Source organism: Felis catus, chromosome E3 (assembly GCF_018350175.1).
Source record: "Felis catus isolate Fca126 chromosome E3, F.catus_Fca126_mat1.0, whole genome shotgun sequence".
Taxonomy (NCBI): domain Eukaryota; kingdom Metazoa; phylum Chordata; class Mammalia; order Carnivora; family Felidae; genus Felis; species Felis catus.
In genome coordinates, this window is record NC_058383.1 from 28267519 (window position 1) to 28290972 (window position 23454).

Below are 23454 nucleotides of genomic sequence, written 5' to 3' on the forward strand. Positions count from 1 at the left end.
ACTCATGACCTTTTAAAAATATGTGGGTTTGCAAACACAACAAAACATAAAGCAAGGGGGGCCGGGATCAGGTTGGCCTCGCTCACCAGGAAAGGTGTGCAGACCCAGGTGAAGGTCCCCACGGCTGCCAGGTAGGCCGATTTCTTCAGCACCTTCAGCTCCTCCTGCCTGATGGCTAGCACCTTGTCTTTGAAGGCCAGTTCCCACGCGTACAGCTTTAGCACTTTGATCCCGTTGAGAATCTCGTTCATCAGCTTAATCCGATTGTCTTTGCTCTTCATGTGGGCCACCTTTGGAGAGACAGGAGCAATCAACACCACAGCACGGGGCTCACTGCTGGCCCTGGCCCCAGGCCATCCCGTCCCAGAAGGGTGGGGAATCGACCCTGCAATCCTTATGAATGCTACTCTCTTTTACACCAGAGAAAAAACTGCTTTGGATCCCTTCCGCTGGACGTAGAGACACCAGTTAGATTTAGATTTGCGAAGCAGGTGTCCAGGAAAGAAGAAAGGCAGGGGTCCTACTCTGCTAATCCAAACACAAGACAGATAATGATGCTGGACTTATTTTCCCCTCCATTTTTTTAGCTTCTTTACTGGGCCATACCACTGTGAAATGCTGCTAATACCATCTGGCATTTTCCAGATGCATCTGACATGCACCTAGTCACTGAAGGCTCTCAAGAACCTATCATGAGTGCCATGGTCACTCCTGGGTCACAGATGAGGACGCTTCTTTTTTTTGTCACGTGAAGCAGAAACCAGTGACTGAAGTGGTTTCAAGGGAGGGCCGTAGGGACAGAGCCTCTTCGCTGTTTAACCTATTCCCACCCGCACCTGCTGAGGCCTCTTTCCAACAGGACCCAGGTCCTGGGATGCATCTCCTACTGCGTCATTGATGTGGCCAAGCGCTCTCAGCTGAAATCCCACAGGCACATCATAAATAGCCATCAATAGGGGATGAGAGACAAAAACCTCGACCCCTCTCTGTTTCGGACCATCTCGCACCAGCTCAAGAGAATGAAGTCAGGCCCCACACTACACCACAGAAAAATCCCTGAGACGCGGTGACAAATGCTAAAACCGTGCTGGCCAAATGGGTCGGTGTATAAACATATATGATGGTAACAGCACAAAACACACACACAAAAAACACACCAGACCCAACTAGATAATGAGATCTCTCTATAAATACATGTAAAGTTCTAGAAGGCTTTGCTTTGGTGTGTTCACTGGGACTAAGGGAGCAGGGAAGGGGGCATTCCCTTTTAATCTACACACTGTGTATCCACTGAACATCTTTTATAAGGAAAAGGCATGCGCTGTTGTTACTTGGATGTTTTAAAAGTTAAAAAGCATTTCTGAAAACAGTGGAAGGGTTAGCATAAGGTAATGGGCGGCGGGGAGTCAAGGTTAGTTTTTATTCCACTCTTGAAAATGCACATGAAACACATAAATGACTAAATTCCGTGGGAAATAAGGAATTCTCGGAGGCCCACGGATGTGATTTTCGTCACTGGCCTGTGAGGCCTAACTATTTTGGGAGTTCTCAACCTTGGCTGTCCGTTGTCATCACTCTGGAAGCTTCAAGAACTGATGCCCAGGCCTTATCCATATTAGGTGAATCAGAATCCCGGAAAAAGAGCCCAGGCATCAGCATTTGCGAGAACTCCTCGGGGGATCCCAGCAGGGATGTGAGGCTGAGAACCCCTGGGCCTGGGCAGAGAGAACTCGGCTAAAATCCAAATGGAAAGGCGTCCAGCAAGGGCCTCCGCGTGGGGCCCTATGGAGGCAGACACCCTACCTGGTAGGTCTTGGTTTTCATGGCCATCACGGCGTTGACGGGAACCATGAAGATCATCACAGCCACTCCGGCCAGGACGGAGGGGCCCAGATTCTAAGGACGGAAGAGAACACAGGCCTTCAACACAGGGCTTTCCAGCTGAGCCCCTCCACAGGGACTCCGCAGACCTGGCCCAGGGCATTCAGGACAACTGTGTCACTTTTACCCCGTGACGGGCTGTTAGGAACTTTCAGATTTATTCCTGAGCATCTCTTGGGGTCCCACAACCCCTTTAAGAGCATGCAGGCCCCTTATCTGAAACCCTGGGGTCCAGAGGAGATTCGCAAATTAGAACTTTAGGAAGGTATTGAGACGTTAAGCAGAAGAGAGTTAACACGGCCAGCCCAGCGCTTTATCTTGTTTAAAGGCCTGCTTTACAAATTTGGCCCCTGGCTGGGATCTGGGAGCTTGGATCTGGGGAGGGTTACCACCATTCTCAGGACTGGTAAGAGGGGCTCACCGGGCCTCAACTCTTTGCACAAACGATATGGTTTACGCAGAACCGCCCCTCCTTTGCCTTCTGGGAGTCTGCAAGTTTGTGCCAGGCAGAGTCTGCCTATGTGACCAGCCCCCGATTAAAACCCTGGGCGTCCGGTCTCTATCAAGCCTCCCTGGCTGGTAACATTTCACACGTTGTCAGAACTTGCTGCTGGGGAACTGAGTGCATCCTGTGTAACTCTGATGGGAGAGGACTCTTGGAAGTCTGTACCTGCTTCCCCCAGACTCCGCCCCCTGTGCCTTTACCCTCTGCTCATCCTGCTGTACAAATCAGGGCCATGAGTCTTCCTAGCAACTCGTCAGCCTGGCGGGGTCTTGGGGACCGCTGACACCCGCGTGTCCCTACGCGCCCAATGGGGCCCTGGCAGTGCCCTCCCTAATCAAATACAGTGATTTTTCCAGCATCAAAACCAGAGTATTCACACTGAGAGAAATCGTCAAGATCATAAGTACTTCACATCAGTTCAAGTAAGGTTTTGGCACCAAATGAATTAAGGAAAACTTTCAGAGCTTCTGGATTTGGGGATTTGTAGATAAGAGGCGGCAGACTTGTTCTGTTATCACAATTGCAGATAAGGGATCGACAGCCAGATTAAGAGGTCAGGATAAGCCACAGATCTACATCTTGTACCTTCTACACCTAAAGAGAAACAGCTTGAGAAACTGGCCCAGTGCACATGTACTCAGGAGCTACACACAGATGGAGCCAGAGGGTGATGTGATTTTTTTTTTTTTCCCATTCGGCATTTGGAAAACCAGGAGCGTTAGTCTCTTCCAGGTAATCACCCTCAGGGACAACAGTCCTCGTCTCCCCAAAGATGCTGCTGTTGCTCCAGACGGTTTGTGACGTATCTCCGTCCAGGGACGATTAATCCACCTTTGAGAATGAAGGTGATTTCTACCACCCACCTAAAGCGTTCAGAATGAACTCTGACAGCAAATAGTAATGAAAAGACACTGGGCAGATCTATATCCCATGCACTGTTCTCTGAACATCACCTGCTTTGATTCATTCCTTGGTCCCAACATCCCTGTGATGAGAGGTACCGTTACCATCACCAATTTCCAAAGGAGTGACATCAAGTAACAAGGTCACAAAGCTGACGATGGAAGAGGCAAGGTTTGAACCCAAGCAGTCTGACTCCTGAGCTCACTCCAGCATCGCGATCCTGTACAGTGTTTGTGATGGTCAAACAGAAATCCTATTCTCTTTCTTTCTTTTTTAATGTCTTTTTGTTTTTGAGAGAAAAAGACACAGAGAGGGAGCAGGGGAGGGACAGAGAGAGAGGGAGACACAATTTGAAGCAGGCTCCAGGCTCCGAGCTGTCATCACAGAGCCTGACGTGGGGCTCGAACTCACGAACTGTGAGACCAGGACCTGAGCCGAAGTCAGACGCTCAACCGACTGAGCCACCCAGGCGCCCCGAGAAATCCTATTTTCTATCTAAACTAGTAACTCCCAACCAGGGAAGAATTTTTCCCAGGACACATGAGGCCATGTCTGGAGACATCTGGGTCCCAAGCGGCATGGGGGTGGGGGTGGGGGTGCGGAGAGAGATTTGTGTTGCTGGTATTTTGTGCAAAGAGGCTAGGGACTCTGCTCGACAATCCTGCAGTCCACAGGCTAGTCCCTCAACAAGAAAAAATGATCTGACCCCAAATGTCAATAGCACATTCAGCAACCCTCATCTGAAACAAAACCATTTTCCTCATGCTTTATAAATCAGCCCTGAAGGCCAATTCTAAAAGATGTGCTCCAGAAATATCTCACCCAGGGCTGTGCTTTCTGGGGAGGTGGATACCCCAAGATGTAGGCCCAAAAAGACATTTAGATTCTGGTATTTACTTCTAAGTTTCATTACCAGAAACAATTTATAATCCCTCATCTGCTCCATAAACAGACCAAAAAAATGTAAACTATAGTCATATCAACAGATAATTCACTGTGCACCTATTAGGCACCAGGGCCCTGTGGGACTGCAGTCGTGGGAAATAAAAAATAAGACAAAAAGAAGGACACCGAGCCCGTGAGGAACCGACACATTTATCAGGAGAGGAGGGGCTGGTACACTGAGCAGCAAAAGACTATTCCAGAATGTAACATCACAGGAACTCCTATACTAAAGTTAGTGGGTTTAAAAAAAGGAAGAAATTAGGGGCGCCTGGGTGGCTCGGTTGGTGGGCGTCTGACTTCGGCTCAGGTCATGATCTCACGGTCCGTGAGTTCGAGCCCCGCGTCGGGCTCTGTGCTGGCAGCTCAGAGCCTGGAGCCCGTTTCAGATTCTGTGTCTCCCTCTCTCTCTACCCCTCCCCTGTTCATGCTCTCTCTGTCTCAAAAATAAATAAACATTAAAAAAAAAAATTAAAAAAAAAAAAAAAAGGAAGAAATTTGTCTCATTGAGAACGAAAAGAAATTAGTGGTGGGGTGCCTGGGTGGCTCAGTCGGTAAAGCGTTAACTTCAAGTCAGGTCACCATCTCATGGTTCTTGAGTTCAAGCCCCATGTTGGGCTCTGTGCTGCCAGCTCGGAGCCTGCTTCAGATTCTGTGTCTCCCTCTCTCTCTGCCCCTCCCCTGCTCACTCTCTTTCTCTCTCTCAAAAATAAAATAAACATTAAAACAATTTAAAGAAAAAAACAAGGAATTAGTGGATGTGGCAGTTGCCACAGCCTTAAACGATGGGTAGCACTTCATCCTTAGCAAAGAAAGAGGGAAAGGAATTCCTGGCAGAAGAAAAGGCTCAGAGGTGACAAAGAATAAGGCAGGGGTTAGGCTACGAGCATCTCATCAACTTAAGTGCTCCATGAAAGTCTGGCTGAGGCAAGGAGGAATGCAACATTCTCTTTTCTTGGACACCAGTCTCAGTAAAGAGGATATAAACCTAAAGGGATAGAAGCCGTTGAGGGAAATCCCATTGAGAACAAAGTCAACTCAAAGGGAAATAGGGCCAAGAAATGATGAGAAGGGTGAGACTGAGTCCTCATGGCACTGCCTGAACTCCTGGATCCATCCATGCCTGAAGCCATACTCTGTACTCTGCACTCTGCAGTTGCATGCACCCACAAAATTCCCTTTATTTGCCTAGACTGTTTTAAAATCCATTTCTCTTCCTTGCAACTCAGAGAATCTTGACCAACACAGATTAGGACTAGTGAATAAAGGGAATGTGGTTAGTGTTTGGGAGGATACAGTAGGAGACATACGGTGTGTGTGTTGTGAGGTTACTAATTACAGGCACTGTCAAAAAAAGACAAACGCAAACAACTGTCATGCCACCAAAAAAAAGGGCATAAACCCAGGGACCAAGGGAAGGGATAAGATATCCAGCAATTGTCTAACAGGCCAGAAAGTAAAACGTGAATGACGGCAAGGAATACAGAGGTTCTGCTTACGAACACCCACTCCCTCACCCCCCGCCGCCCACATGTGGCGGTCCCTCCCTCTGCACCACGCGAATGACGTCAAACACACACCAGCCACAGGAGGTAGAGGGCAAGGACGACCTGCAGAGGGGCTGACCAGATCATGTTGATGTACGTGGCCAGGTCCATGAACCTCTGGGCATCCACGGACATGAGGTTGACGATCTCCCCGACCGTGGAAGACCTTCTGGCTGAATTGGTGATCACCAAGGCCTGCAGGACAACGGAGAGAGGAAGAAGGTGAGTGAGGCAGGAGGCGGCCCGGGGCTCTCCCTCCAGGCCCCTGCGAAGGAAGAAGACAGCTCAAGAGTGGACAGCCCACTCTCTTTTCTCCTCCCTCGCTGCCTCGTCCGTCCCATCGCAAAGTTCCCGCTGTTACCAATGACATTCACTGCCTCGCCCTGACTTCTTCAACATGGAAAGGACCCCAGAGATGGCCTCAACCAGGGCCTCACACACTTCAGGGTGCACACACATCACCCACGAAGTTACTTACAGTGTGGTTTCAGATTTGGTAGGACGGCGATGGAACCTGGGGCTATGCATTTCTTACAAGCTCCCAGATGATGCAGATGCCGTTCGTCTGCAGAGAACACTCAAGGAGCAAGGTCAAGGTCAGGGCTTCTCAACTTTGGCATTACTGACTTTAAAGGTGGGTATTTCTCTGTGGGACCAACCTGTGCATTGTGGGGTGTTCACCACATCCCCTAGATGGCCTCTACCCACTAGATGGCCCCACTCCCAGTTAAGAGAACCAAAATTGTCTCCATACATTTTCCAAACATCTCCTGGAAGGATAAAATTATCCTGGTTCTCAAACATGGTTTCACACTATTACCTGGGGAGTTTAAAAAACATTGGTGCCCAGGTCCCACCCAAAATCAGAGGTCCTGATTTTGTGTGTCAGTGGTGTAGCCTGGGGACCAGGGGTTTTGGAAGGTCTCCAGGGGAGGCTAACTTACAGACAGGGCTGAGAACCAATGACCAGCCCACGGTTCCTGACTATCTCCTAGGCAGTCTCTTGTCAACCCTGCTCAAGCAGTGTCTTTGCCCCAGAAGCTAAGAAATGAAGGAACCAAGAAATTCCTTTAAAGCTGGATGTACAGGGGCGCCTGGGTGGCTCTGTCGGTTAAGCATCCAAGATCAGCTCGGCTCATGATCTCAGAGTTCCTGGGTTTGAGCCCCACATCGGGCTCTGTGCTGACACCACACAGCCTGCTTGGAACTCTCTCTCTCTTCTCTGTCCTTCCCCAACTTGCGCCCACTGTCTCGCTCTCTTTCTCACCCATAAATTAATTAAAACACAAAAACAAAACCAGCTGGCTGTGTACAAATCCTATGTATTCCACTATCGAGGGAAAGGACGTCCTGCTCAGTGCAAATGGAGAGTTAGAAGCAGCCCAGAGTATCAACAGCAGAGACAGGATGTGAACCCGGATTTTCCCACGTCAGGTGCCACCTAAGAAATTCAGCTACCCAGGCGCCTAGGTGGCTCAGTCGGTTAAGCGTCCGACCCTGGGTTTCGGCTCAGGTCACAACCTCACTGTTTTGTGAGTTTAAGCTCCGCGTCAGGCTCCGTGCTGACAGTGCGGGGCCTGCTCCAGCTTCTCTCTCTCTGCCCCTCCCCTGCCCACGTTGCTTTGGTCTCTTTCAAAATAAGTAAGTAAACTTAAAAAATTTGAAAAATAACAAGAAACCCAGCTGCCCGTGGCCGACAGGGCCCCAAGCAGATGCCCCACACCCACGGCTGAAATCAGCTTGGCTAAGGTCTCGCGCCTGATGGGTCAGTCCCCGCCACGTGCGGTCACGGGGGCCACCCTCACGCTGCCGCCCCAGAAGCCGGGCTCGGCATCCCCACGGTGGTCCCGGGAGGGGCGGGGGAGGGGGGCAACCCGGCCAAGCACCCCCCCCACAGGGTCTGGGGCCACGGCCGGGCCCGTGCGCCAGGCCTGGGCTCACCCACCTTCCGGTAGACGGCCCCGATGACGGCCGTCTTGATCCTCATGCCGCTGACGAAGCAGATGTGGAAATACTGGTGCAGCACGAGGGTCTGGAGGCAGGCGCTGACGAACAGCAGCGCCGTGTAGAAGTAGCCCTGCCAGTCTGGGGCCGTCGTATCGTTCACGAAGTTGATGAGCAATCTGCGGGGCGAGGAAAGAATGCTGTGACCGTGACGCACATGGCAGGGACTTCAGCGTCTCGACCGTGTTCGGGCCGGGCGGGGCGGGCGCTATTCCTTAGTGTTACGCTTGGGAAAACAGACCCGGGGCGGTGACGGGGCTGCGCGGGTGGCCTGAACCTGCTCCCGACGGGGCGCACCGCGCCTCCAGTCTCATCACCGGACAGTCACCCAGAGGTGACCAAACAGAGACTGTGAGAGGCGGCGTTAGCAAAGCGGAGAGAAGGGACATGTGGCCCCAAAGAGACAGAAAGAGACAGGCAAACAGAGCAGAGAAGGGAGCTCCCCTCTGACTTTCTGCTTTCAGGCTGCAGTGCGACACGATCTGGCTCATTCTCTTGTCCTTGGTTTCCACAGATAATCCTCTCTCTTGCCTCTTTCGGCTTCAGGGAAGCCTGGTACGTTTCTGTTCCTTGCAACCAAAGTGGCCTCAGCTTGGATGGTGTTCGAGCAAAGCATGAGGCAAAGCGGGTCAGGGCAGAGAGGTTTGGCTTCAAGCCCATGGTGCCAGGCCACGTGACCCCAAGGCTGAGGTTAGGGTACCGTAAGTGAAAGGTCAAGGACACAAAGACTCATGCAGCGGGCAGGGAAGGGGTCTTACTTTAAGATCTCGGGGCCGGCAAACATCATCAAGTCATGGAGGGCCTTGAATAAGAAGCTCATGAGGAAGTAGGGCCCGAAGGTCTTGTATAACACCTTGAACAGAGACGGCTCCCGGCCCTTCTGAGGGGACTTGACAATCAAAACCTCGGCCTCCTCGTTCACGTCCACCTGGGAGCTCCCTTTCGGCTTGGCGGGATCCTTGGAGGAGTACGCGATCTTCGCCTGCTGCCTGGAACACAAGGAGCGTGGAGCGGTTCTGGGGTCTTCCTCAAACCGGGCCGGCCAGCAGGGGGGAGGGCCAGGGCACCCCACCCCCTCAGGGGGGCCCAGCCAAAGAAAACCAGTCACGGCAGAAAGGCGGCCAAACATGCTGGTTAGGAGTACAGACGCAGGCTCCTGGCCAGCCAGCTCTGTGACTTCGAGGTCAAGTGGCTTCACCATTTTAGGCCTTAGTTTCCTCATCTGCTAAATGGGGACACAGGGACGAGTCTACCCCACAGGGCTGTTGGGAAAATTCAGTGTGTTCATATACGTGAAAGGCACTGAAAAGTGCCAGCCCCACCGTGATGTACAGATTCTATGCAATCTCTGATCAGAATCCAAGTTGACTGACAAGCAGATTCTAAAATTCATATAAAAACTTGAGGGACCGAGGACAGCCAAAACAATCTTTAAAAAGGAAATCAAAATTGGAGAATGCACACTTCCCGATTTCAAAACTTAATCAAGACAGGCATAAACACACACACACACACACACACACACACACACACACACACACACAGCCACAGACACACACATTATCAGTGGAACCAGAAATAAACCTGACTGATTTAGGGTATCCACAGTGTCAAGACTGTTCAACGGAGGGGTGCCTGGGTGGCACAGTCGGTTAAGCGTCCGACTTCAGCCAGGTCACGATCTCGCGGTCCGTGAGTTTGAGCTCCGCGTCAGGCTCTGGGCTGATGGCTCAGAGCCTGGAGCCTGTTTCTGATTCTGTGTCTCCCTCTCTCTCTGCCCCTCCCCCATTCATGCTCTGTCTCTCTCTGTCCCAAAAATAAATAAAACGTTGAAAAAAAAATTAATAACAAAAAAAAGACTGTTCAACGGAAAAAGAATAATCTTTTCAACCGGTGGCACGGAGAAACCAGACAGCCACGCAAAAGAAGGAAGGTGGACCCTTAGTTCATTCCACGTACAAAAATCAACTCGAAACGGGTAAAAAGACCTAAACACAGAGCTACGACTATAAAAATTCTTAGAAGGAAACATGTGAAAATCTTCATGACCTTGTATTTGGCAATGGATTCTGAAAAATGACACAAAACGCAGAAGCAAAAGAAAAAAAAGATAAACTAGACGTGGTCAAAATTAAACACGTTGGGGGTGCCTGGGTGGCTCGGTGGGTCGAGCGTCTGACTCTTGATTTTGGCTCGGGTCATGCTCTCCGGGCCGTGAAATCGAGCTCCACAATGGGCACGGAGCCTGCTTATAATTCTTTCTCTCCCTCTTCCTCTGCCCCTCCCGCGCTCGTGCGTGCATGCTCGCTCGCGTGCGCACGCACTCTCTCTCTCTCCCTCTCAAATAAAACATTCAAAAACATGTTGTGCTTCAAAAGACACAATTAGGAAAGTGAAGAGACAACCCACAGGATGAGAGAAAATACTTGCAAAGGGAATATCTGATAAAGGACTTGTAACCAGAGCATGTAAAGAACTCTTACTACACAATAAGGAAAAAAAACCCAATTTCAAAAAAGACAAAGAAGATACGCAAATGACCGTGAATTGCTGCTTGATCTCATTAGTCATCCGGGTAACACAAACCAAAACCACAGTAAAGATATGACTTCACGTCCACTCGGTGGATCATCAGAAAGTCATATAATGCCGAGTGTCTGCAACCATGTGAGAAACTGGAACCCTCACATTCACCCCGGTGGAGTCCCCTCCTACTCGGAAGAGGACAGAGCAGAAACAGTGGAGTGCGGGCCGCTTCCGAGATCAGGTCATGGCAAACACAGTGGCTTCCGTCTTGCCCTCTCTTGCGTCGTTCACTCTGGGCAAAGCCAAGTACCCCAGGAGGAGGAAACGGGGGAAGATCCCATGGTGAGACGCTGCAAAGAGCCAGCACTGACTTGCCAGCCGCACGCAAACTAAAAGCAGGGCCTACAGCCCCAGTCAAGCCTTCAGATGATGTGGCTCCAGCTGACCTGCCGAGCACAACCTCCAGAGACGCTGGGCCGGGACCAGCCTGCTAGCCCACGGCTGGATCCTTAACCCAGAGAAGCCGTGTGAGATCGTAAACGCTGGTTCTCATCTTCAGCTGCAACGCACGGGGGAATACGTTACGCAGCGAGAGACACACACCCCAGCTCCCATCTCCCAAATCACAGTCAAGGCAACACGTTCCAATGGCCCGACGTGGGCTCCACCCCGAAATACACCGCGCATCCTCACCCAACCCAACTTTTGTGATTTGCGAACTCCTTCCATGGCGGGAGGACACTGAACAGCGCTCAACTGCAGAGGACTCGCATTTGTCACATCTAGGCCACATCTGACCATTTATATACCACCTGCCGCTTTCTGCTGGAGACCACAGCCCTCCAACCCGCCCTGGCTGGCTCCCCACCCCCCAACCCCCAGGAAAGGGCCTGAAACATGGGAATCTCCTCCATGCTCCTGGGTTGACCAGGTGCGGGTCCTGTCCATCTCCCTCCTGGGATGTGTGCGGAGATCCATCCACCCTTTCCATGTGCACAGCCTCTGGCCCATGCAAGCGACCACCCCCCGGGCCTCCTCCCCGCTCGCTCATTTCCTCCCACTCTCGTTCCCTGACAACAAGTCCTTCACAGCAGCCAGAGGGACCTTCCTGATAACGGATCATCCCCTGATAGCTTCCACTGCACCCAGAATAAAATCTAAACTCTGGTGAAACTGCTGTAACCAACTACCACAAACTTCGTGGCTTAACGCAATACAAATTTATTGCCTCGTGGTTCGGGGGGAGGGGGTCAGAAATCTAAAGGGGGCCCACAAGGTGGCCTTCCTTCTAGAGGCTCTAGGGGAGAATCTGTTGCCTGGTCTTTTCCAGCTTCCAGAAGCCACCTAGATTTCTCTGTTTTGTGGCCCCTTCCTCCAATTCAAAGCCAACTACAGAGCATCCTCTCTTTCTCTCTCCCTGACATCCTGCCTCCTTTTACAAGGACCCTGGGGATCCTATCAGGCCAAGTCCCTTTGCCGTGTAAGGGTTTGGGGATCAGGACACGGACATCTTTGCAGGGGAGATATATCCCTCCACCAACCCCGTTGTCAATGTCACCACACAAGGTCTTTCCTGCTCCCTTTACTGACCGCCCCCAAAGCTGGGATTCCAGCTAGGAGTTTCAGAATTTTCTTTAGCACACGCAGGCGTCCTTGGCAAGGAAGACAAGAGGGCCAGGCAGACAGGAAGGGAGTGGCTCGGCCCTCTCCATTCATTCTCTGCACCACTTCCTAAGCAGGACCTGACCCTGGGCCTGTGTGGGCTGCTGGTGACCCAGGGCTGTTTCCAGTGGCCAAGAGACAGGTGCCAAAGGGTCAGGGAGAAGGTCTTGGGCAGGCAGAGAAGGAGGAAAGCTCAGGCCCGGGTGGGAGAGGTCAAGAACAGTGGGAACGATCAGCTAAGGCCAAGCCAAGAAAGAAAACTATCCAGCCAAAAAAGAGGCCCACAGAGGAAGCGGGCACTCCTGGAGGGGAGAGGAAGCAAGTAGGGCATCTGTGAGCTCAGGCTGGGAGGGGAAAGGAAAGTTGGAAGGGAAAGGTCTGAGTCAGGAGAAAACTAACTGCCCAGGAGCAGGGGAACCGAAAGGGGTGGAGAGGCTGAAGGCTCAGAAGAAAAAGGGACTTTCTCTGTGGATCGGATTCCAATGTAGGCAGAGATGCCCATCAGTCACTCGTCCACTAATGAACTAAACACATGGCTCTGGGCCAACCACTGGAGACAGCCCCACAGAGCCTCATGAGAAAAAAGGATTAGCAATCACGACTTCTCAAGACTGTGTGAGAGGTGCTACCACGGGGGGCTTCCCGGAGGTGACGTCAAAACACAGACACGCAGGATGAGAGAACGGGGAGAAGAGGATGGGCAAGGCCTGGAGCTAAGGATTTGAAATGAGGTTTGGCAGCCCTTCCCAGAACACCAAGAACTTCAGGGTAATCTGAACGGGACAGGGAGCAAGCAGCCTCACCGGGGCTGGAATCAGCCAAAGAGCAATGAGGAGCTACAAATGACTTTGTCGTTCATCTTCAAGGCTTCAGGAGAGGCCACATCTCAAACTTAAAACAGTCTCAGCTCAGGGCGCCTGGGTGGCTCAGTCGGTTAAGCGTCGGACTTCAGATCAAGCCATGATCTGGCAGTTCGTGAGCTCGAGCCCCGTGTCGGGCTCTGTGCTGACCGCTCAGAGCCTGGAGGCTGCTTCGGATTCTGGGTCTCCCTGTCCCCCCGCTCGTGCTCGCTCACTCTCTCTCAAAAATAAACAGTAAAAGAAAAAAAAAAGTCTTAGCTCGATTAAAATTTGCACATTTTCTGGATGTACTCTGAACATGGTGTTTGACCTGTAATAAATTCTCAATCGAACACAGAAGGGCAGACTACCTACAAATGCAGGGAACGGATTTTACAAACCTAACGCACGTACTCACTCAGAGGGAACATTACACAGAACAGTAGTTCTGGAAACCACAATGGGCGTGGGAAACACCTGCACAGCCCCTCGAAACTTGAAGCCCAGGCAGGATTTTAAATGCGTTGTTTACGAATCCAAATGACTCAAGATCTTTCCCCTACTCTCCTACCCTTTTCTAGTTTTCTGTTTCTTGAATGCTTTCGGTTCCTCAAAACCAGAGGTTCTCAAAGAGAGGGTTGTTTTGCAAATTCCACATTCTCGGTCAATGATGGAGCCAGACAGCAGAGCTTCTGTGACGGACAGAACTTCAGTCCCCCGCCACCCCCCCAAAAAAAGATCCCAACAGCAATGCGTGTAGCTCGAAGAGCTTGCCTGAAATGACCTAAGCCCGGAATCTAACTCTGTTTTTAGACATAAATCCATACTGTGTAGTGTTTTGTGGGGTTTTGTTTGCAAATTTAAGTATACCTCAAATTATTTCAGGAATGCAACTATTGTTGGCATTAAGGGAACATTGCATTTGGTTCAGAACTTTGTCAAGTGCTGGCCACCACTCTGCAAAACGTCTTCTGTGAGGGTGACTGACACTGGTTCTGGAGATGTGGAGGGAACAGCAGCTGTCACAGAGCATCCTCCACAGTGGGACAAGCGGTGACTCTCCGTTCTGTTCTTCCAGCGTGCACCTGAGCATTTACTCACCGAAATACATGCCGTCTCACTACAAATCGCTTGTACTTCAGTTTTTCCTTTGTGTTGAGGGAGAGGGGTGCCTGGGTGGCTCAGTGCCGTTAAGCATCCTACTTCGGCTCAGGTCACGATCTCCACCCCCGTCGAGCTCTATGCTGACGGCTCAGAGCCTAGAGCCTGCTTCAAGTTCTGTTTCTCTCTCTCTCTATGCCCCTGCCCCCGCTCACACTCTGTCTCTCTCTCTCTCAAAAATAAACATTAAAAAAATAAAATAAAAAACAAAGTCTAATAAAAGCATTTTGCTAACTTAAAAAATTTTAGATATGTGGGTGGGTTATTTCTGCTGATATATTACCTTAAAGTAACTGTATCAGTGTTAGAAAATCTTTTGTTCTCAAGGCAGCAATGAGTCTGAAAGGTTGAGAACCACTTTTCAACATGTGTATGTTGGTGCTTTGTTTTTTTGTATTTTCTGTTGCATTTCTTTATAAAACAAAGACAATTGAGCAAAATACTCAACCCCATCTTTTTTAAATGTTTTTTTACATTTACTTTTGAGAGAGAGAGACAGAATGTGAGCGCGGGCGGGGGAGGCACGGTCAGAGAAAGAGGGAGACACAGAATCCGAAGCAGGCTCCAGGCTCCAAGCTGTCAACACAGAGCCTGATGCGTGGCTCAAACCCACGAAACGTGAGATCATGACCTGAGCCGAAATCGGGAGCTCAACCAACTGAGCCACCCAATCTTTAAACACTCTGATTTTTTAATATATTAGCTTTACTGAAGTATAAGTGATGCATGATAAACTCCACACATGGGAGTATACAATTTGGTCAGTTTTGACATGTAGGGATACATACAACTGTGAAACCGTCAGCAAAGCCAAGATTGGGAACACATCCATCACCCCACAAGGTCTGCTGGGGCCCCTCTATAATTTCTCCCTCCCACCTGCATCCTGTTCCCTGGTGAAATGGAGAGGCCTCGCTACAAAAGGCCACACCAAGAAATTCCAGCTCAGAACAGGACTCTCCAATCGCTCACCACTTCCACAGAGGTTACAGGTGCCAGTGACCCATCTGCCAATGACCCAGGGCATTGAGCCCCCATGCTGAGATCTCCTAGTGGCCAAGGTAAGAAGACAGCCAGGAACGCCCCTGGGGCGCGGCCCACGATGGAGCCTGAGGCGCCAGCTCTCGCCTCGTCCACCCAGGCAAGATGGGAGCGCCCAGCCTGTGGCCGCACCCACATAATAAAGACAATTTGTGCAGTTCCACCTGCCCGCCATTTACCCAGGCCTAGGACAGGGCTGATCAGATGATGCTGATCCCACTGAACCGTCAGAAAGCCCTCTGAGTACGAAACAGGGGAGGAGGGCACGAAGGGACTTGAGGGACAGCCTCTCCAAACCCCGAGGGTCTGAAAAGACTACACATTAGCAGCAGATACCACATATGCTGAACGAATCCAGTAAGGGCCAGACCGGCGGTAGACAGAGCTTCCTGTGCAAGCCCGGTCCTCTCTCCGCAGAGCCTCCCTGGCAACCTCTCCCACGCCGTCTCCAGCAACCTGCTCATCACGAAGGATGCCACCGGCCAGGGCTTGCGAGGGAAGCTGGGCCTGAGAACCTTCACGCGGGTCATGGGCACCAGACTCAGCAGGAGCAGGATGTGCAGAAAACACCTCCCGTCTCGCCGTGCTCACCCACGGAGACTCACGCTCAACACGCCTCCCCTAAGAAAACTTCTCCCGTGTCCATGGCCACCACGGACGGGCCACCAGCTCAGAGTCACAAGGTCCTCTGCTGACGTCCTAGTGGCCGATGGCACCAACGTCCCCAATTCCCACCCACCAGCCCAGCCTGACCCAAGACCTATACGCTGGGTGTTCCAGCAACGGAGTGAGGAACCAGACCTCAAGTCCAGGGTTTCTCTCCGGAAGGGCCAGCTGCTCTCAGGCAGACGCAACACGCCAGGCTGGCCCCATCGTCTGCCAGTGCAACTCAACGACAGGCCCACCGCATAAAAACCACAGGACTGATAACAGCCGCTTTTTGTTCTGCCCCTACAGCCACCAGCCGCTGCCCCAAGTCACTCACAGCTTCTCAACCGGCTCCTCTGGACCCAGGATGCACAGGGCCAACGACCTACCTTAGTACGACAGCCATTTTTCTTTTCTGTTGTCACGTGACGTAATGATGTATCATACAACTGACATGTCTTAGATTTGAGGAAATTAAAGAATGTGCTGGGGAGGCCCTGGCCTGATTCCCAAAATAAGCTGAGAACAGAGGCGTCTGGGTGCTCAGTCGGTGGGACGTCCAACTTTCGGCTCAGGTCATGATCTCATGAGTTCGGGCCCTGCGTTGGGCTCCATAATGATGGCTCAGGGCCTGGAGCCTGCTTCAGATTCTGTCTCCGTCTCTCTCTGTCCCCCTCCCACTCTGTCTGTCTGTCTGTCTCTCTCTCAAAAATAAACATAAAAATTAATAAATAACCCGAGAAAAGAGGTCATGCGATGACATGCAGCTTATGTGGGAGGAGCATCGAAAATCGAGGACGCTATGGATGAACCATAATGCAAACTAGAGACTCGGGGATGATAATGACGCACCAGGTGTAGGTTCATCCATACACCTGGTGGGGGCTACTGATAACGACAGAAGCTGTGCAGGTGCAGGGACATGGGGTACACAGAACCCTCTGTGCCTTCGGATCGAAAAACTAACGTCTGCTTTAGTTTTAAATCCAGCACAGTCAAAAGCACCCTCGATGGGGGCTTCTCTGGCTGAAGACCCGCGGAAGTGATGGGCGTGGCGTGTGGACGGAAAAACACGTAGAACAGCAAGAACACCCAGGAGGCCAGATGCTGTGAGCGAGGCAGGCAGAGTGGGGCGGCCTCGGGGAGTGCGGCTGGGCACACACGTGCTGAGCCAACAGAACCAATCACTGCTCGATGCACATTTTTCTCTCTTCTTTCCTACTCACACTGCCTTCGCTGCAGGTACAACCCGTGCCCATTTCGCAGATGAGCAAAAACTGGCTCGGAGGAGTAAAGCAGCTTTTGCCCAGGACCATGAAGTCAGCGAGAGGCGGCAGGAAAGGGGTGGGCAGGTCGGCGCAGAGAGGCTCACACTTACCTTCTGGACTTGGCACACTCCTTCTTCCAGTTCTTAACCAAAATGGGCACGACTTGCTCTGAGGTGTCCTCCTTATTCAGGGACCAGAGGTCAGTGCTCTCCAGGGGCTGGCGGTAGCCCCGGACCATCAACCTGGGGCCAAAACACAAGGGGGAGGTGATGACAGTCTGGAGAGGAAGAGGAGGGTGACCCTCGCTGCCGACACCTGCCATGCCAGCCCCCTCTCCATGCCAGGGCGGCCGAGGGCAGTGCACAGCTGGCAAGCATGGAATACGTATGGCACATACGGGCACATTAAATGATCACTGCTAATTCTGTGAGGCCGCCCAGGGCAAAACGGCCTCATTTTTTAGAGACACAAACTATTTAAGGTAGAGATCATTACAATCGCTCTGATTTGCTTAAAAAATATTTTGGGGGCAGCAGCGGGGGGGGTGGGCGCCTCAGTCAATTAAGTGTGTGACTCGATTTCAGGTCCGGTCATGATCTCGTGGTTCGTGAGATCAAGCCCTGTGTGGGGCTCTGTACTAAGCGTGGATCCTGCTTAGGATTCTCTCCCTCTCTCCCCGCCCTCTGCCCCTCCCCAGCTCCCTCTCTCTCTCTCTCTCTCTCAAAATAAAATAACCTTTAAAAAACTCTTTTAAACATATATATATTTTAAAATTTTTGTTAATATTTATTTATTTTTGAGAGAGAGACAGAGACTGAGTGGGGGAGGGGCAGAGAGAGAGAGAGAGACACAGAATCCAAAGCAGGTTCCAGGCTCTGAGCCGTCAGCACAGAGCCCGACGCGGGGCTCACACTCACAGACCACAAGATCATGACCTGTGCCGCGCTGCATGCCCAAGCGACTGAGCCACCCAGGTGCCCCCCCAAAAAAATATTTTTTAAGGCCAAGTGGCAAAGCATTAATAATTGTCAAATCTGGGTGATGAGTTTATCGAGACTGATTAGACTAATCTTTCTACGTGTTTGAACACTTGCATAATAAAAAGTAAACCTATCACTGTAACTTGCTATTTTGAATTAATACCAAAGTCGCAGGAAAATCACGTGAATTGCACAAAGAATCCCAGTCCGCCCTCCGCCTGCTTCACCACTCCTTACATCTTGCCACATCTGCTGAGCCATTCTGGGTCTCTAGCCATAAACACACACGTCCACAAAGACACTTCTTTTCTGAGACACTTCGGACTAGGTTGTGGCAGCGTGGATCCCCATAAGGAAACCCACACGCTGTCACAGAAGCCAAAGCACCGTTACCAAAATCAGAAATTTGAGCGGTGATGGCAGAGCCCGCAGTCCACATTCAAATTAATGCTCTGACTCTTGGGGTCGGCTCAGGTCATGATCTCGCGGTCTGTGAGACTGAGCCCCGTGTCGGGCTCTGGGCTCACAGCGCGAAGCCTGCTTGGGATTCTCTGTCTCTCCCTCTCTCTGCCCCTCCCTGGCTTGCTCTCTCGGTCTCTCTTAAAAGAAACAAACTTAAAAGTAAGTAAATAAAGAAATAAAACATTAAAAAATTTTAAAAAGCTATTTCTTAACAGTAATTTGAAAGCTACTTAATAAAAAAAAAAAAAAGGTATTTGGGAAAAGTTTATAAAGACAAGGAACCACGCTTATCAGAGGGGAAAAGGATTCAAATAATCCCAGGTAAGATGGTGACGACGTGCAGGAAAAAAATGTGCCCCAAAAAGGGACAAGAGGGGAGCCCATCACACCGCCGTCAGTGGTCGCCTTGGGTGTTTTCTGCTTGTTGATCTATGCGTGTTCTTACATTTCCTACGGAGCACGGGTATTACTTTTCTGCTAGCAAGGGGTCTGAAACAATGCCAACGTTGGTAATTATACCTGACATAAAAAAAAAAAAAAGTACCCAAATCTGGAAGCTCAGAGCACAAGGCTTGTAAGGGCCCCAGGTGAAGCCGTGCGCAGAGGAGCAAGCCGTTCGTGTTTCACACAAGTCGAGTCCGTGCATGTGGGCGCAGGGTCAGCACCTGAGACCCGGGCCCCCGGCAGGCACGCTCGCACCCGGGGGAAGGGTGAGGGAGGGAGAGCACCAGCCGGGCCTTACCCTGTGATCCACCAGAAGGTGACTCTGGACAGGAAGGAGGCACTGGATTCCGGGCAGGGGTTCTAGCGGAGAGAAAACACAGGGTGGGAGGAAAAGAGAAATGATCTGTTAATCTTCTCATCTAGGCCGGCGCTCGTGACCAGTCTTCCTCTCAAATGACCGGCAGCCACCCTCACGCCGAGGACTGGCACCCCAAAAGGGTTTCCCTCCCGAGCCCCGGCGGCCTTCAGAGAAACACACAGCAGCTTCCCACTTTCACCCAGGAAATATTTCCTGAATGAGTACTATGTGCAAAGATGGTACAGTGTGCCACATCCCTGCCCCCTCTTAAAACCCCACCGCGACCCAGTGGCTGTGGTGCTGCCCAGGTCCCCCGAAGTTACCCCAGTCATTCATTCACTCATTCATTCAACAAGTATTTTCTGAGCACCTGCTATATGCCTAGCACCATGCACACAAATCTGAGCAGACACAATCCCTGCCCTCAGGAAGCCCACAGTGCACAGGGGTAGTAATAACCCTGCTAACTTCTCTGCGAGCGAGCTGTTACAAGTACTTTATGCAAATGATTTCATCTCATCTTTAGAACCAGCCTACCAAGGAGATAAAAGCATCATCCTCGCTTTGGAGAGATAAAGACACAGAGGAACAGACAGATGGAATGACCTTGCCAGGCAAGTGGTGAAAACAGACTACGAGCCCCTCGCAGCGTCCGGAAAGAGCCATTAATCAAAGGATCTTGTGAGCGGGCACTCAACCACAACTGCAGTGAGGATTGTTTCCTGAAGATAGGTCAGTATTACCGGTGGGATCACTGGTATCTTAGTGAGCTCACGGTAAGAGAGCGGATAAGCGGATGGGGGCTGATCTCTCTGACGAAGGTCAAAGAAGGCATCCCCGAGCTGGGCTCTGAAGAGTAGAGGATGACAAGTAAAGGGGAGAGACAGGGTAGTCTTCGCAACAAGGGTGTGTGTGCAAAGGCCCCATGGCAGAAGGGAACATAACCCTATTCCAGGAACTAAGAGGGGACTGACCAGTCTACACTGGAGACCAACTAAGGGATTTGGGTCTTCATCCCAAGGGCAATGGGAAGTCACCAACACAATCCAACAATAATACAAAGAGCAGGAGAGTGATGTCAGCATGGAGCCTCCGTGACCACCAGCAAGGGCCGACTTTCCATTCCAAGCAGATACATGGAGGTCGGCATTCTGAAATACACACTTTGGTGAAGGGCGCTCGCCAGGCGAGGATGAGGTCTCTAGCCCTTTTTCAGAGGCACAGCACGGGAGAGCCAGGCGAGAACACACATTGTGCCTTGGTGGTTTTCCATCCAGGCTGCGAGCAATTTAAAAAAACAAAAACAAAACAAACGCAAAAAACCTGTACCTGGTCCCCACCTCCCAGAGATTCTGATTAAGCTGGCTGAGGGTGGGACCAGGGCATCAAGTTTTTGTTTGTTTTTAACTCCCAGAGTCTCCTTGGCAAAAGGGTTTGGCAGGAAATATACCAGATAAGCCTGATACCAAGGAAGCTAAATTTGCGTGGAGTTTAAATTTTAAATTAAAAAAAAATTTTTTAATGTTTTATTTAGATTTGACAGAGACAGAGAAAGAGAGGGAGGGAGGGAGAAAGAGCACGCGCGGAAACAGGGGAAGGGCAGAGAGAGGGAGACACAGTCCAAAGCAGGCTCCAGGCTCTGAGATGTCACCACAGAGCGCAACGTGGGGCTCGAACGCACAAACCGCGAGATCGTAACCTGAGCTGAAGTTGGACGCTTAACCCACTGAGCCACCCAGGCTCCCAAGACCTGAGAAGCTACCAGAAGTGACTCCTATTAGCCCCAAAAGGGACAGTGAGAGTCACAATCAGGATCCTAAGTAGAACGGACTGAGACGTCTGTTTAACATCCATTTAAACATCACATATGTTTAAATACACAATCTCACACGGACGCGGAAAAAAAAGCAACTCTCTGGCATCGTGCGTGAAAAGACACAAGTGAAGCAAGCCGTTGTTCTGAGAAGAGAAAATGGGCAGACAACAAGCACTTTCCCACCTTTTCTAAAGGAACTTCCCCACAGGGGAAGTGTCTCTGCATAGAAGTGGTCCAGCGAATATACAAGGAAGGAAGGACAGAATGTTAAGAAGATGTGCCGCGTTGCAACCACAACGGGTGACTGGAAAACTTGACGAAATCCAACAATTATGATTAATGCTTTCAGGCCACATAGCAGTAGCAATGGTTTACTGTTTAAAATCCTTCTCTTTCAGGGGCAACCTGTGTGGCTCATTTTGTTAAGTGTCCGACTTCGGCTCAGGTCATGATCGCGCGGTCTGTGGGTTCGAGCCCCGCGTCGGGCTCTGTGCTGACGGCTCGGAGCCCGGAGCCTGCTTCGGATTCTGTGTCTCCCCCTCTCTCTGCCCCTCTCCTGCGTGTGTTCTGTCTCTCTCTCTCTCAAAAATAAATAAACGTTAAAAAAATGTGTTTGTTTTTTTTAACGTTTATTTATTTTTGAGACAGAGAGAGACAGAGCATGAACAGGGGAGGGGCAGAGAGAGAGGGAGACAAAGAATCCGAAACAGGCTCCAGGCTCTGAGCCGTCAGCATAGAGCCCGACGCGGGGCTCGAACTCACGGACCGCGAGATCATGACCTGAGCCGAAGTCGGCCGCCTAACCGACTGAGCCACCCAGGCGCCCCCCAAAAATGTGTTTTTTAAGAAAATGCAATGAAAGAACTCTTCTCTTTCACCTACTCTCACTGGGGAGAAGGGCAGACAGCCATTCTACCATTTCTACAACCTTGTGTAAGTCAAGTTATTTCAAAATAACAAGTTACTAAATACGTTTAAAGCCCTGCCTTCCAGAGATACACACTGAAATGTTTACCTACGACGCGGTGCAGGGTGAAGAAACAGTCCGTGGCAGTTGGTGATACCCTGCTGTCTACGTATGTGCACACGCGGAAGTTTCCATCATGAAAAGCTAGATGAAAAGCTTCCCCAGTGACTCAGACACGCAACCTGGGCTCCACTCCGGGGCCATGGAGTACCAGGAGTTTCCGGAGTGTCCCAGCCCTACCTGTGCCAGCGTCACCTGAGAAGCTCACCGAACACGGTGGGCCAGGGTCCCACCCCAGACCAGCTTAGACCTCGGGCTGGGGCCCTGGCCTCAGGAGATTTTTTTTTTTTAATGCAAATTTTATTTTTGAGAGAGCACAAGCAGGGGAGGGGCGGGGGGGGGGGGGGGGTTAGGGTTAGGGTTAGCAGCCAGCCCAACCCCGGGCTCAAACTCATGACTGTGAGATCACGGCCTGAGCGGAAGTCAGACGCTCAACTGACTGAGCCGTCCAGGTGCCCCCTCACAAAAGTTTTAATAAGGAAATCAGACACTGCCGCCTCACAGACCTACGTTCCAGACCAACCTAACACAGAGAAAGTTCCAACTGTGGAACCAGGGCTCAAATTTCAGGGTTGCCATTTTGTACCTGAATGACCTCAGGCAAGTGCCTTCACCTGAAAGCCTCAGTTTCTGAATCTGAAAGATGGGAGCAGGTCTTCCGGCTGCTCCGCCTTCCTCACAGGACTGTAAGGAGGGAGAAGTGAACTGTGTCCGTGGGACAGTGTTGTAAGCTGGAACTTTTCCAACCCGGGGTGGCAACACTATTCGTGGAACAGGTGGTGGTATTTGCTCTGTGGGCTGGTGGTGAGCGAGTTATCAGGGAATCTCACATGCACTTCAACTATAGCCCAATTCTGACGCACCGGGAAAAGCCGGGGTTCCGGCAGGGAGCGGGAGGGGGAGGGGGCACAGCTGGCAATGACTCATTTCTTGAGCAAACGTTTAGGGAGGGCCTGCTTATATGCCAGGAGATGGCTACGGGCTGGGGACAGGGCTATGCATGACACAGTGAGGTCCCCACCCAATACCGCTTCCCAGCTTGGGGGGATGAACAGTAAGCAAACCAAGATGCAAATAAATACAGAAGTATAAACACAGAGGGGTGCCAGGCTGGATGGTTAAGCGTCCGACTTGGGCTCAGGTCATGATCTCACGGTTCATGAGTTCCAGCCCCATGTCGGGCTCTGTGCTGACAGCTCAAAGCCTGGAGCCTCTTCCAATTCTATGTCTCCGTCTCTTTCTCTCTCTGCTCCCCCCCTGCTTGTGCTCTTAGTCCCAAAAATAAATAAATACTTAAAAAAGGAAAAAGAAGTGTAAACAGAGAGAGCTGCACCAGAGGAAAAAAATGAAGGTCCCAGGAGAGAAGGGGGCCAGGGGGGTTGCTTATGTGAGAGGCAACAAAACAGCAAGGAGGTGAGAGAGAGGCTCTGAATCCCAGCC

The 23454-nt window shown here is 51.1% G+C and overlaps 1 protein-coding gene across 3 annotated transcripts in view; it reads right to left on the reverse strand.

Moving 5' to 3' along the window:
• Positions 1-23454, reverse strand: part of ABCC1 (ATP binding cassette subfamily C member 1) — a 140468-nt gene that overhangs the window by 60410 nt on the left and 56604 nt on the right. For all 3 annotated transcript variants that reach the window (XM_023246871.2, XM_045047774.1, XM_045047773.1), the window contains exons 6-12: positions 19112-19173; positions 17038-17169; positions 8541-8771; positions 7724-7901; positions 5812-5973; positions 1804-1896; positions 87-290 (exon numbers count right to left, since the gene is read on the reverse strand). In XM_023246871.2, the coding sequence (XP_023102639.2) occupies positions 87-290; positions 1804-1896; positions 5812-5973; positions 7724-7901; positions 8541-8771; positions 17038-17169; positions 19112-19173 (1062 nt within the window). The remainder of the gene's footprint in view (positions 1-86; positions 291-1803; positions 1897-5811; positions 5974-7723; positions 7902-8540; positions 8772-17037; positions 17170-19111; positions 19174-23454) is intronic.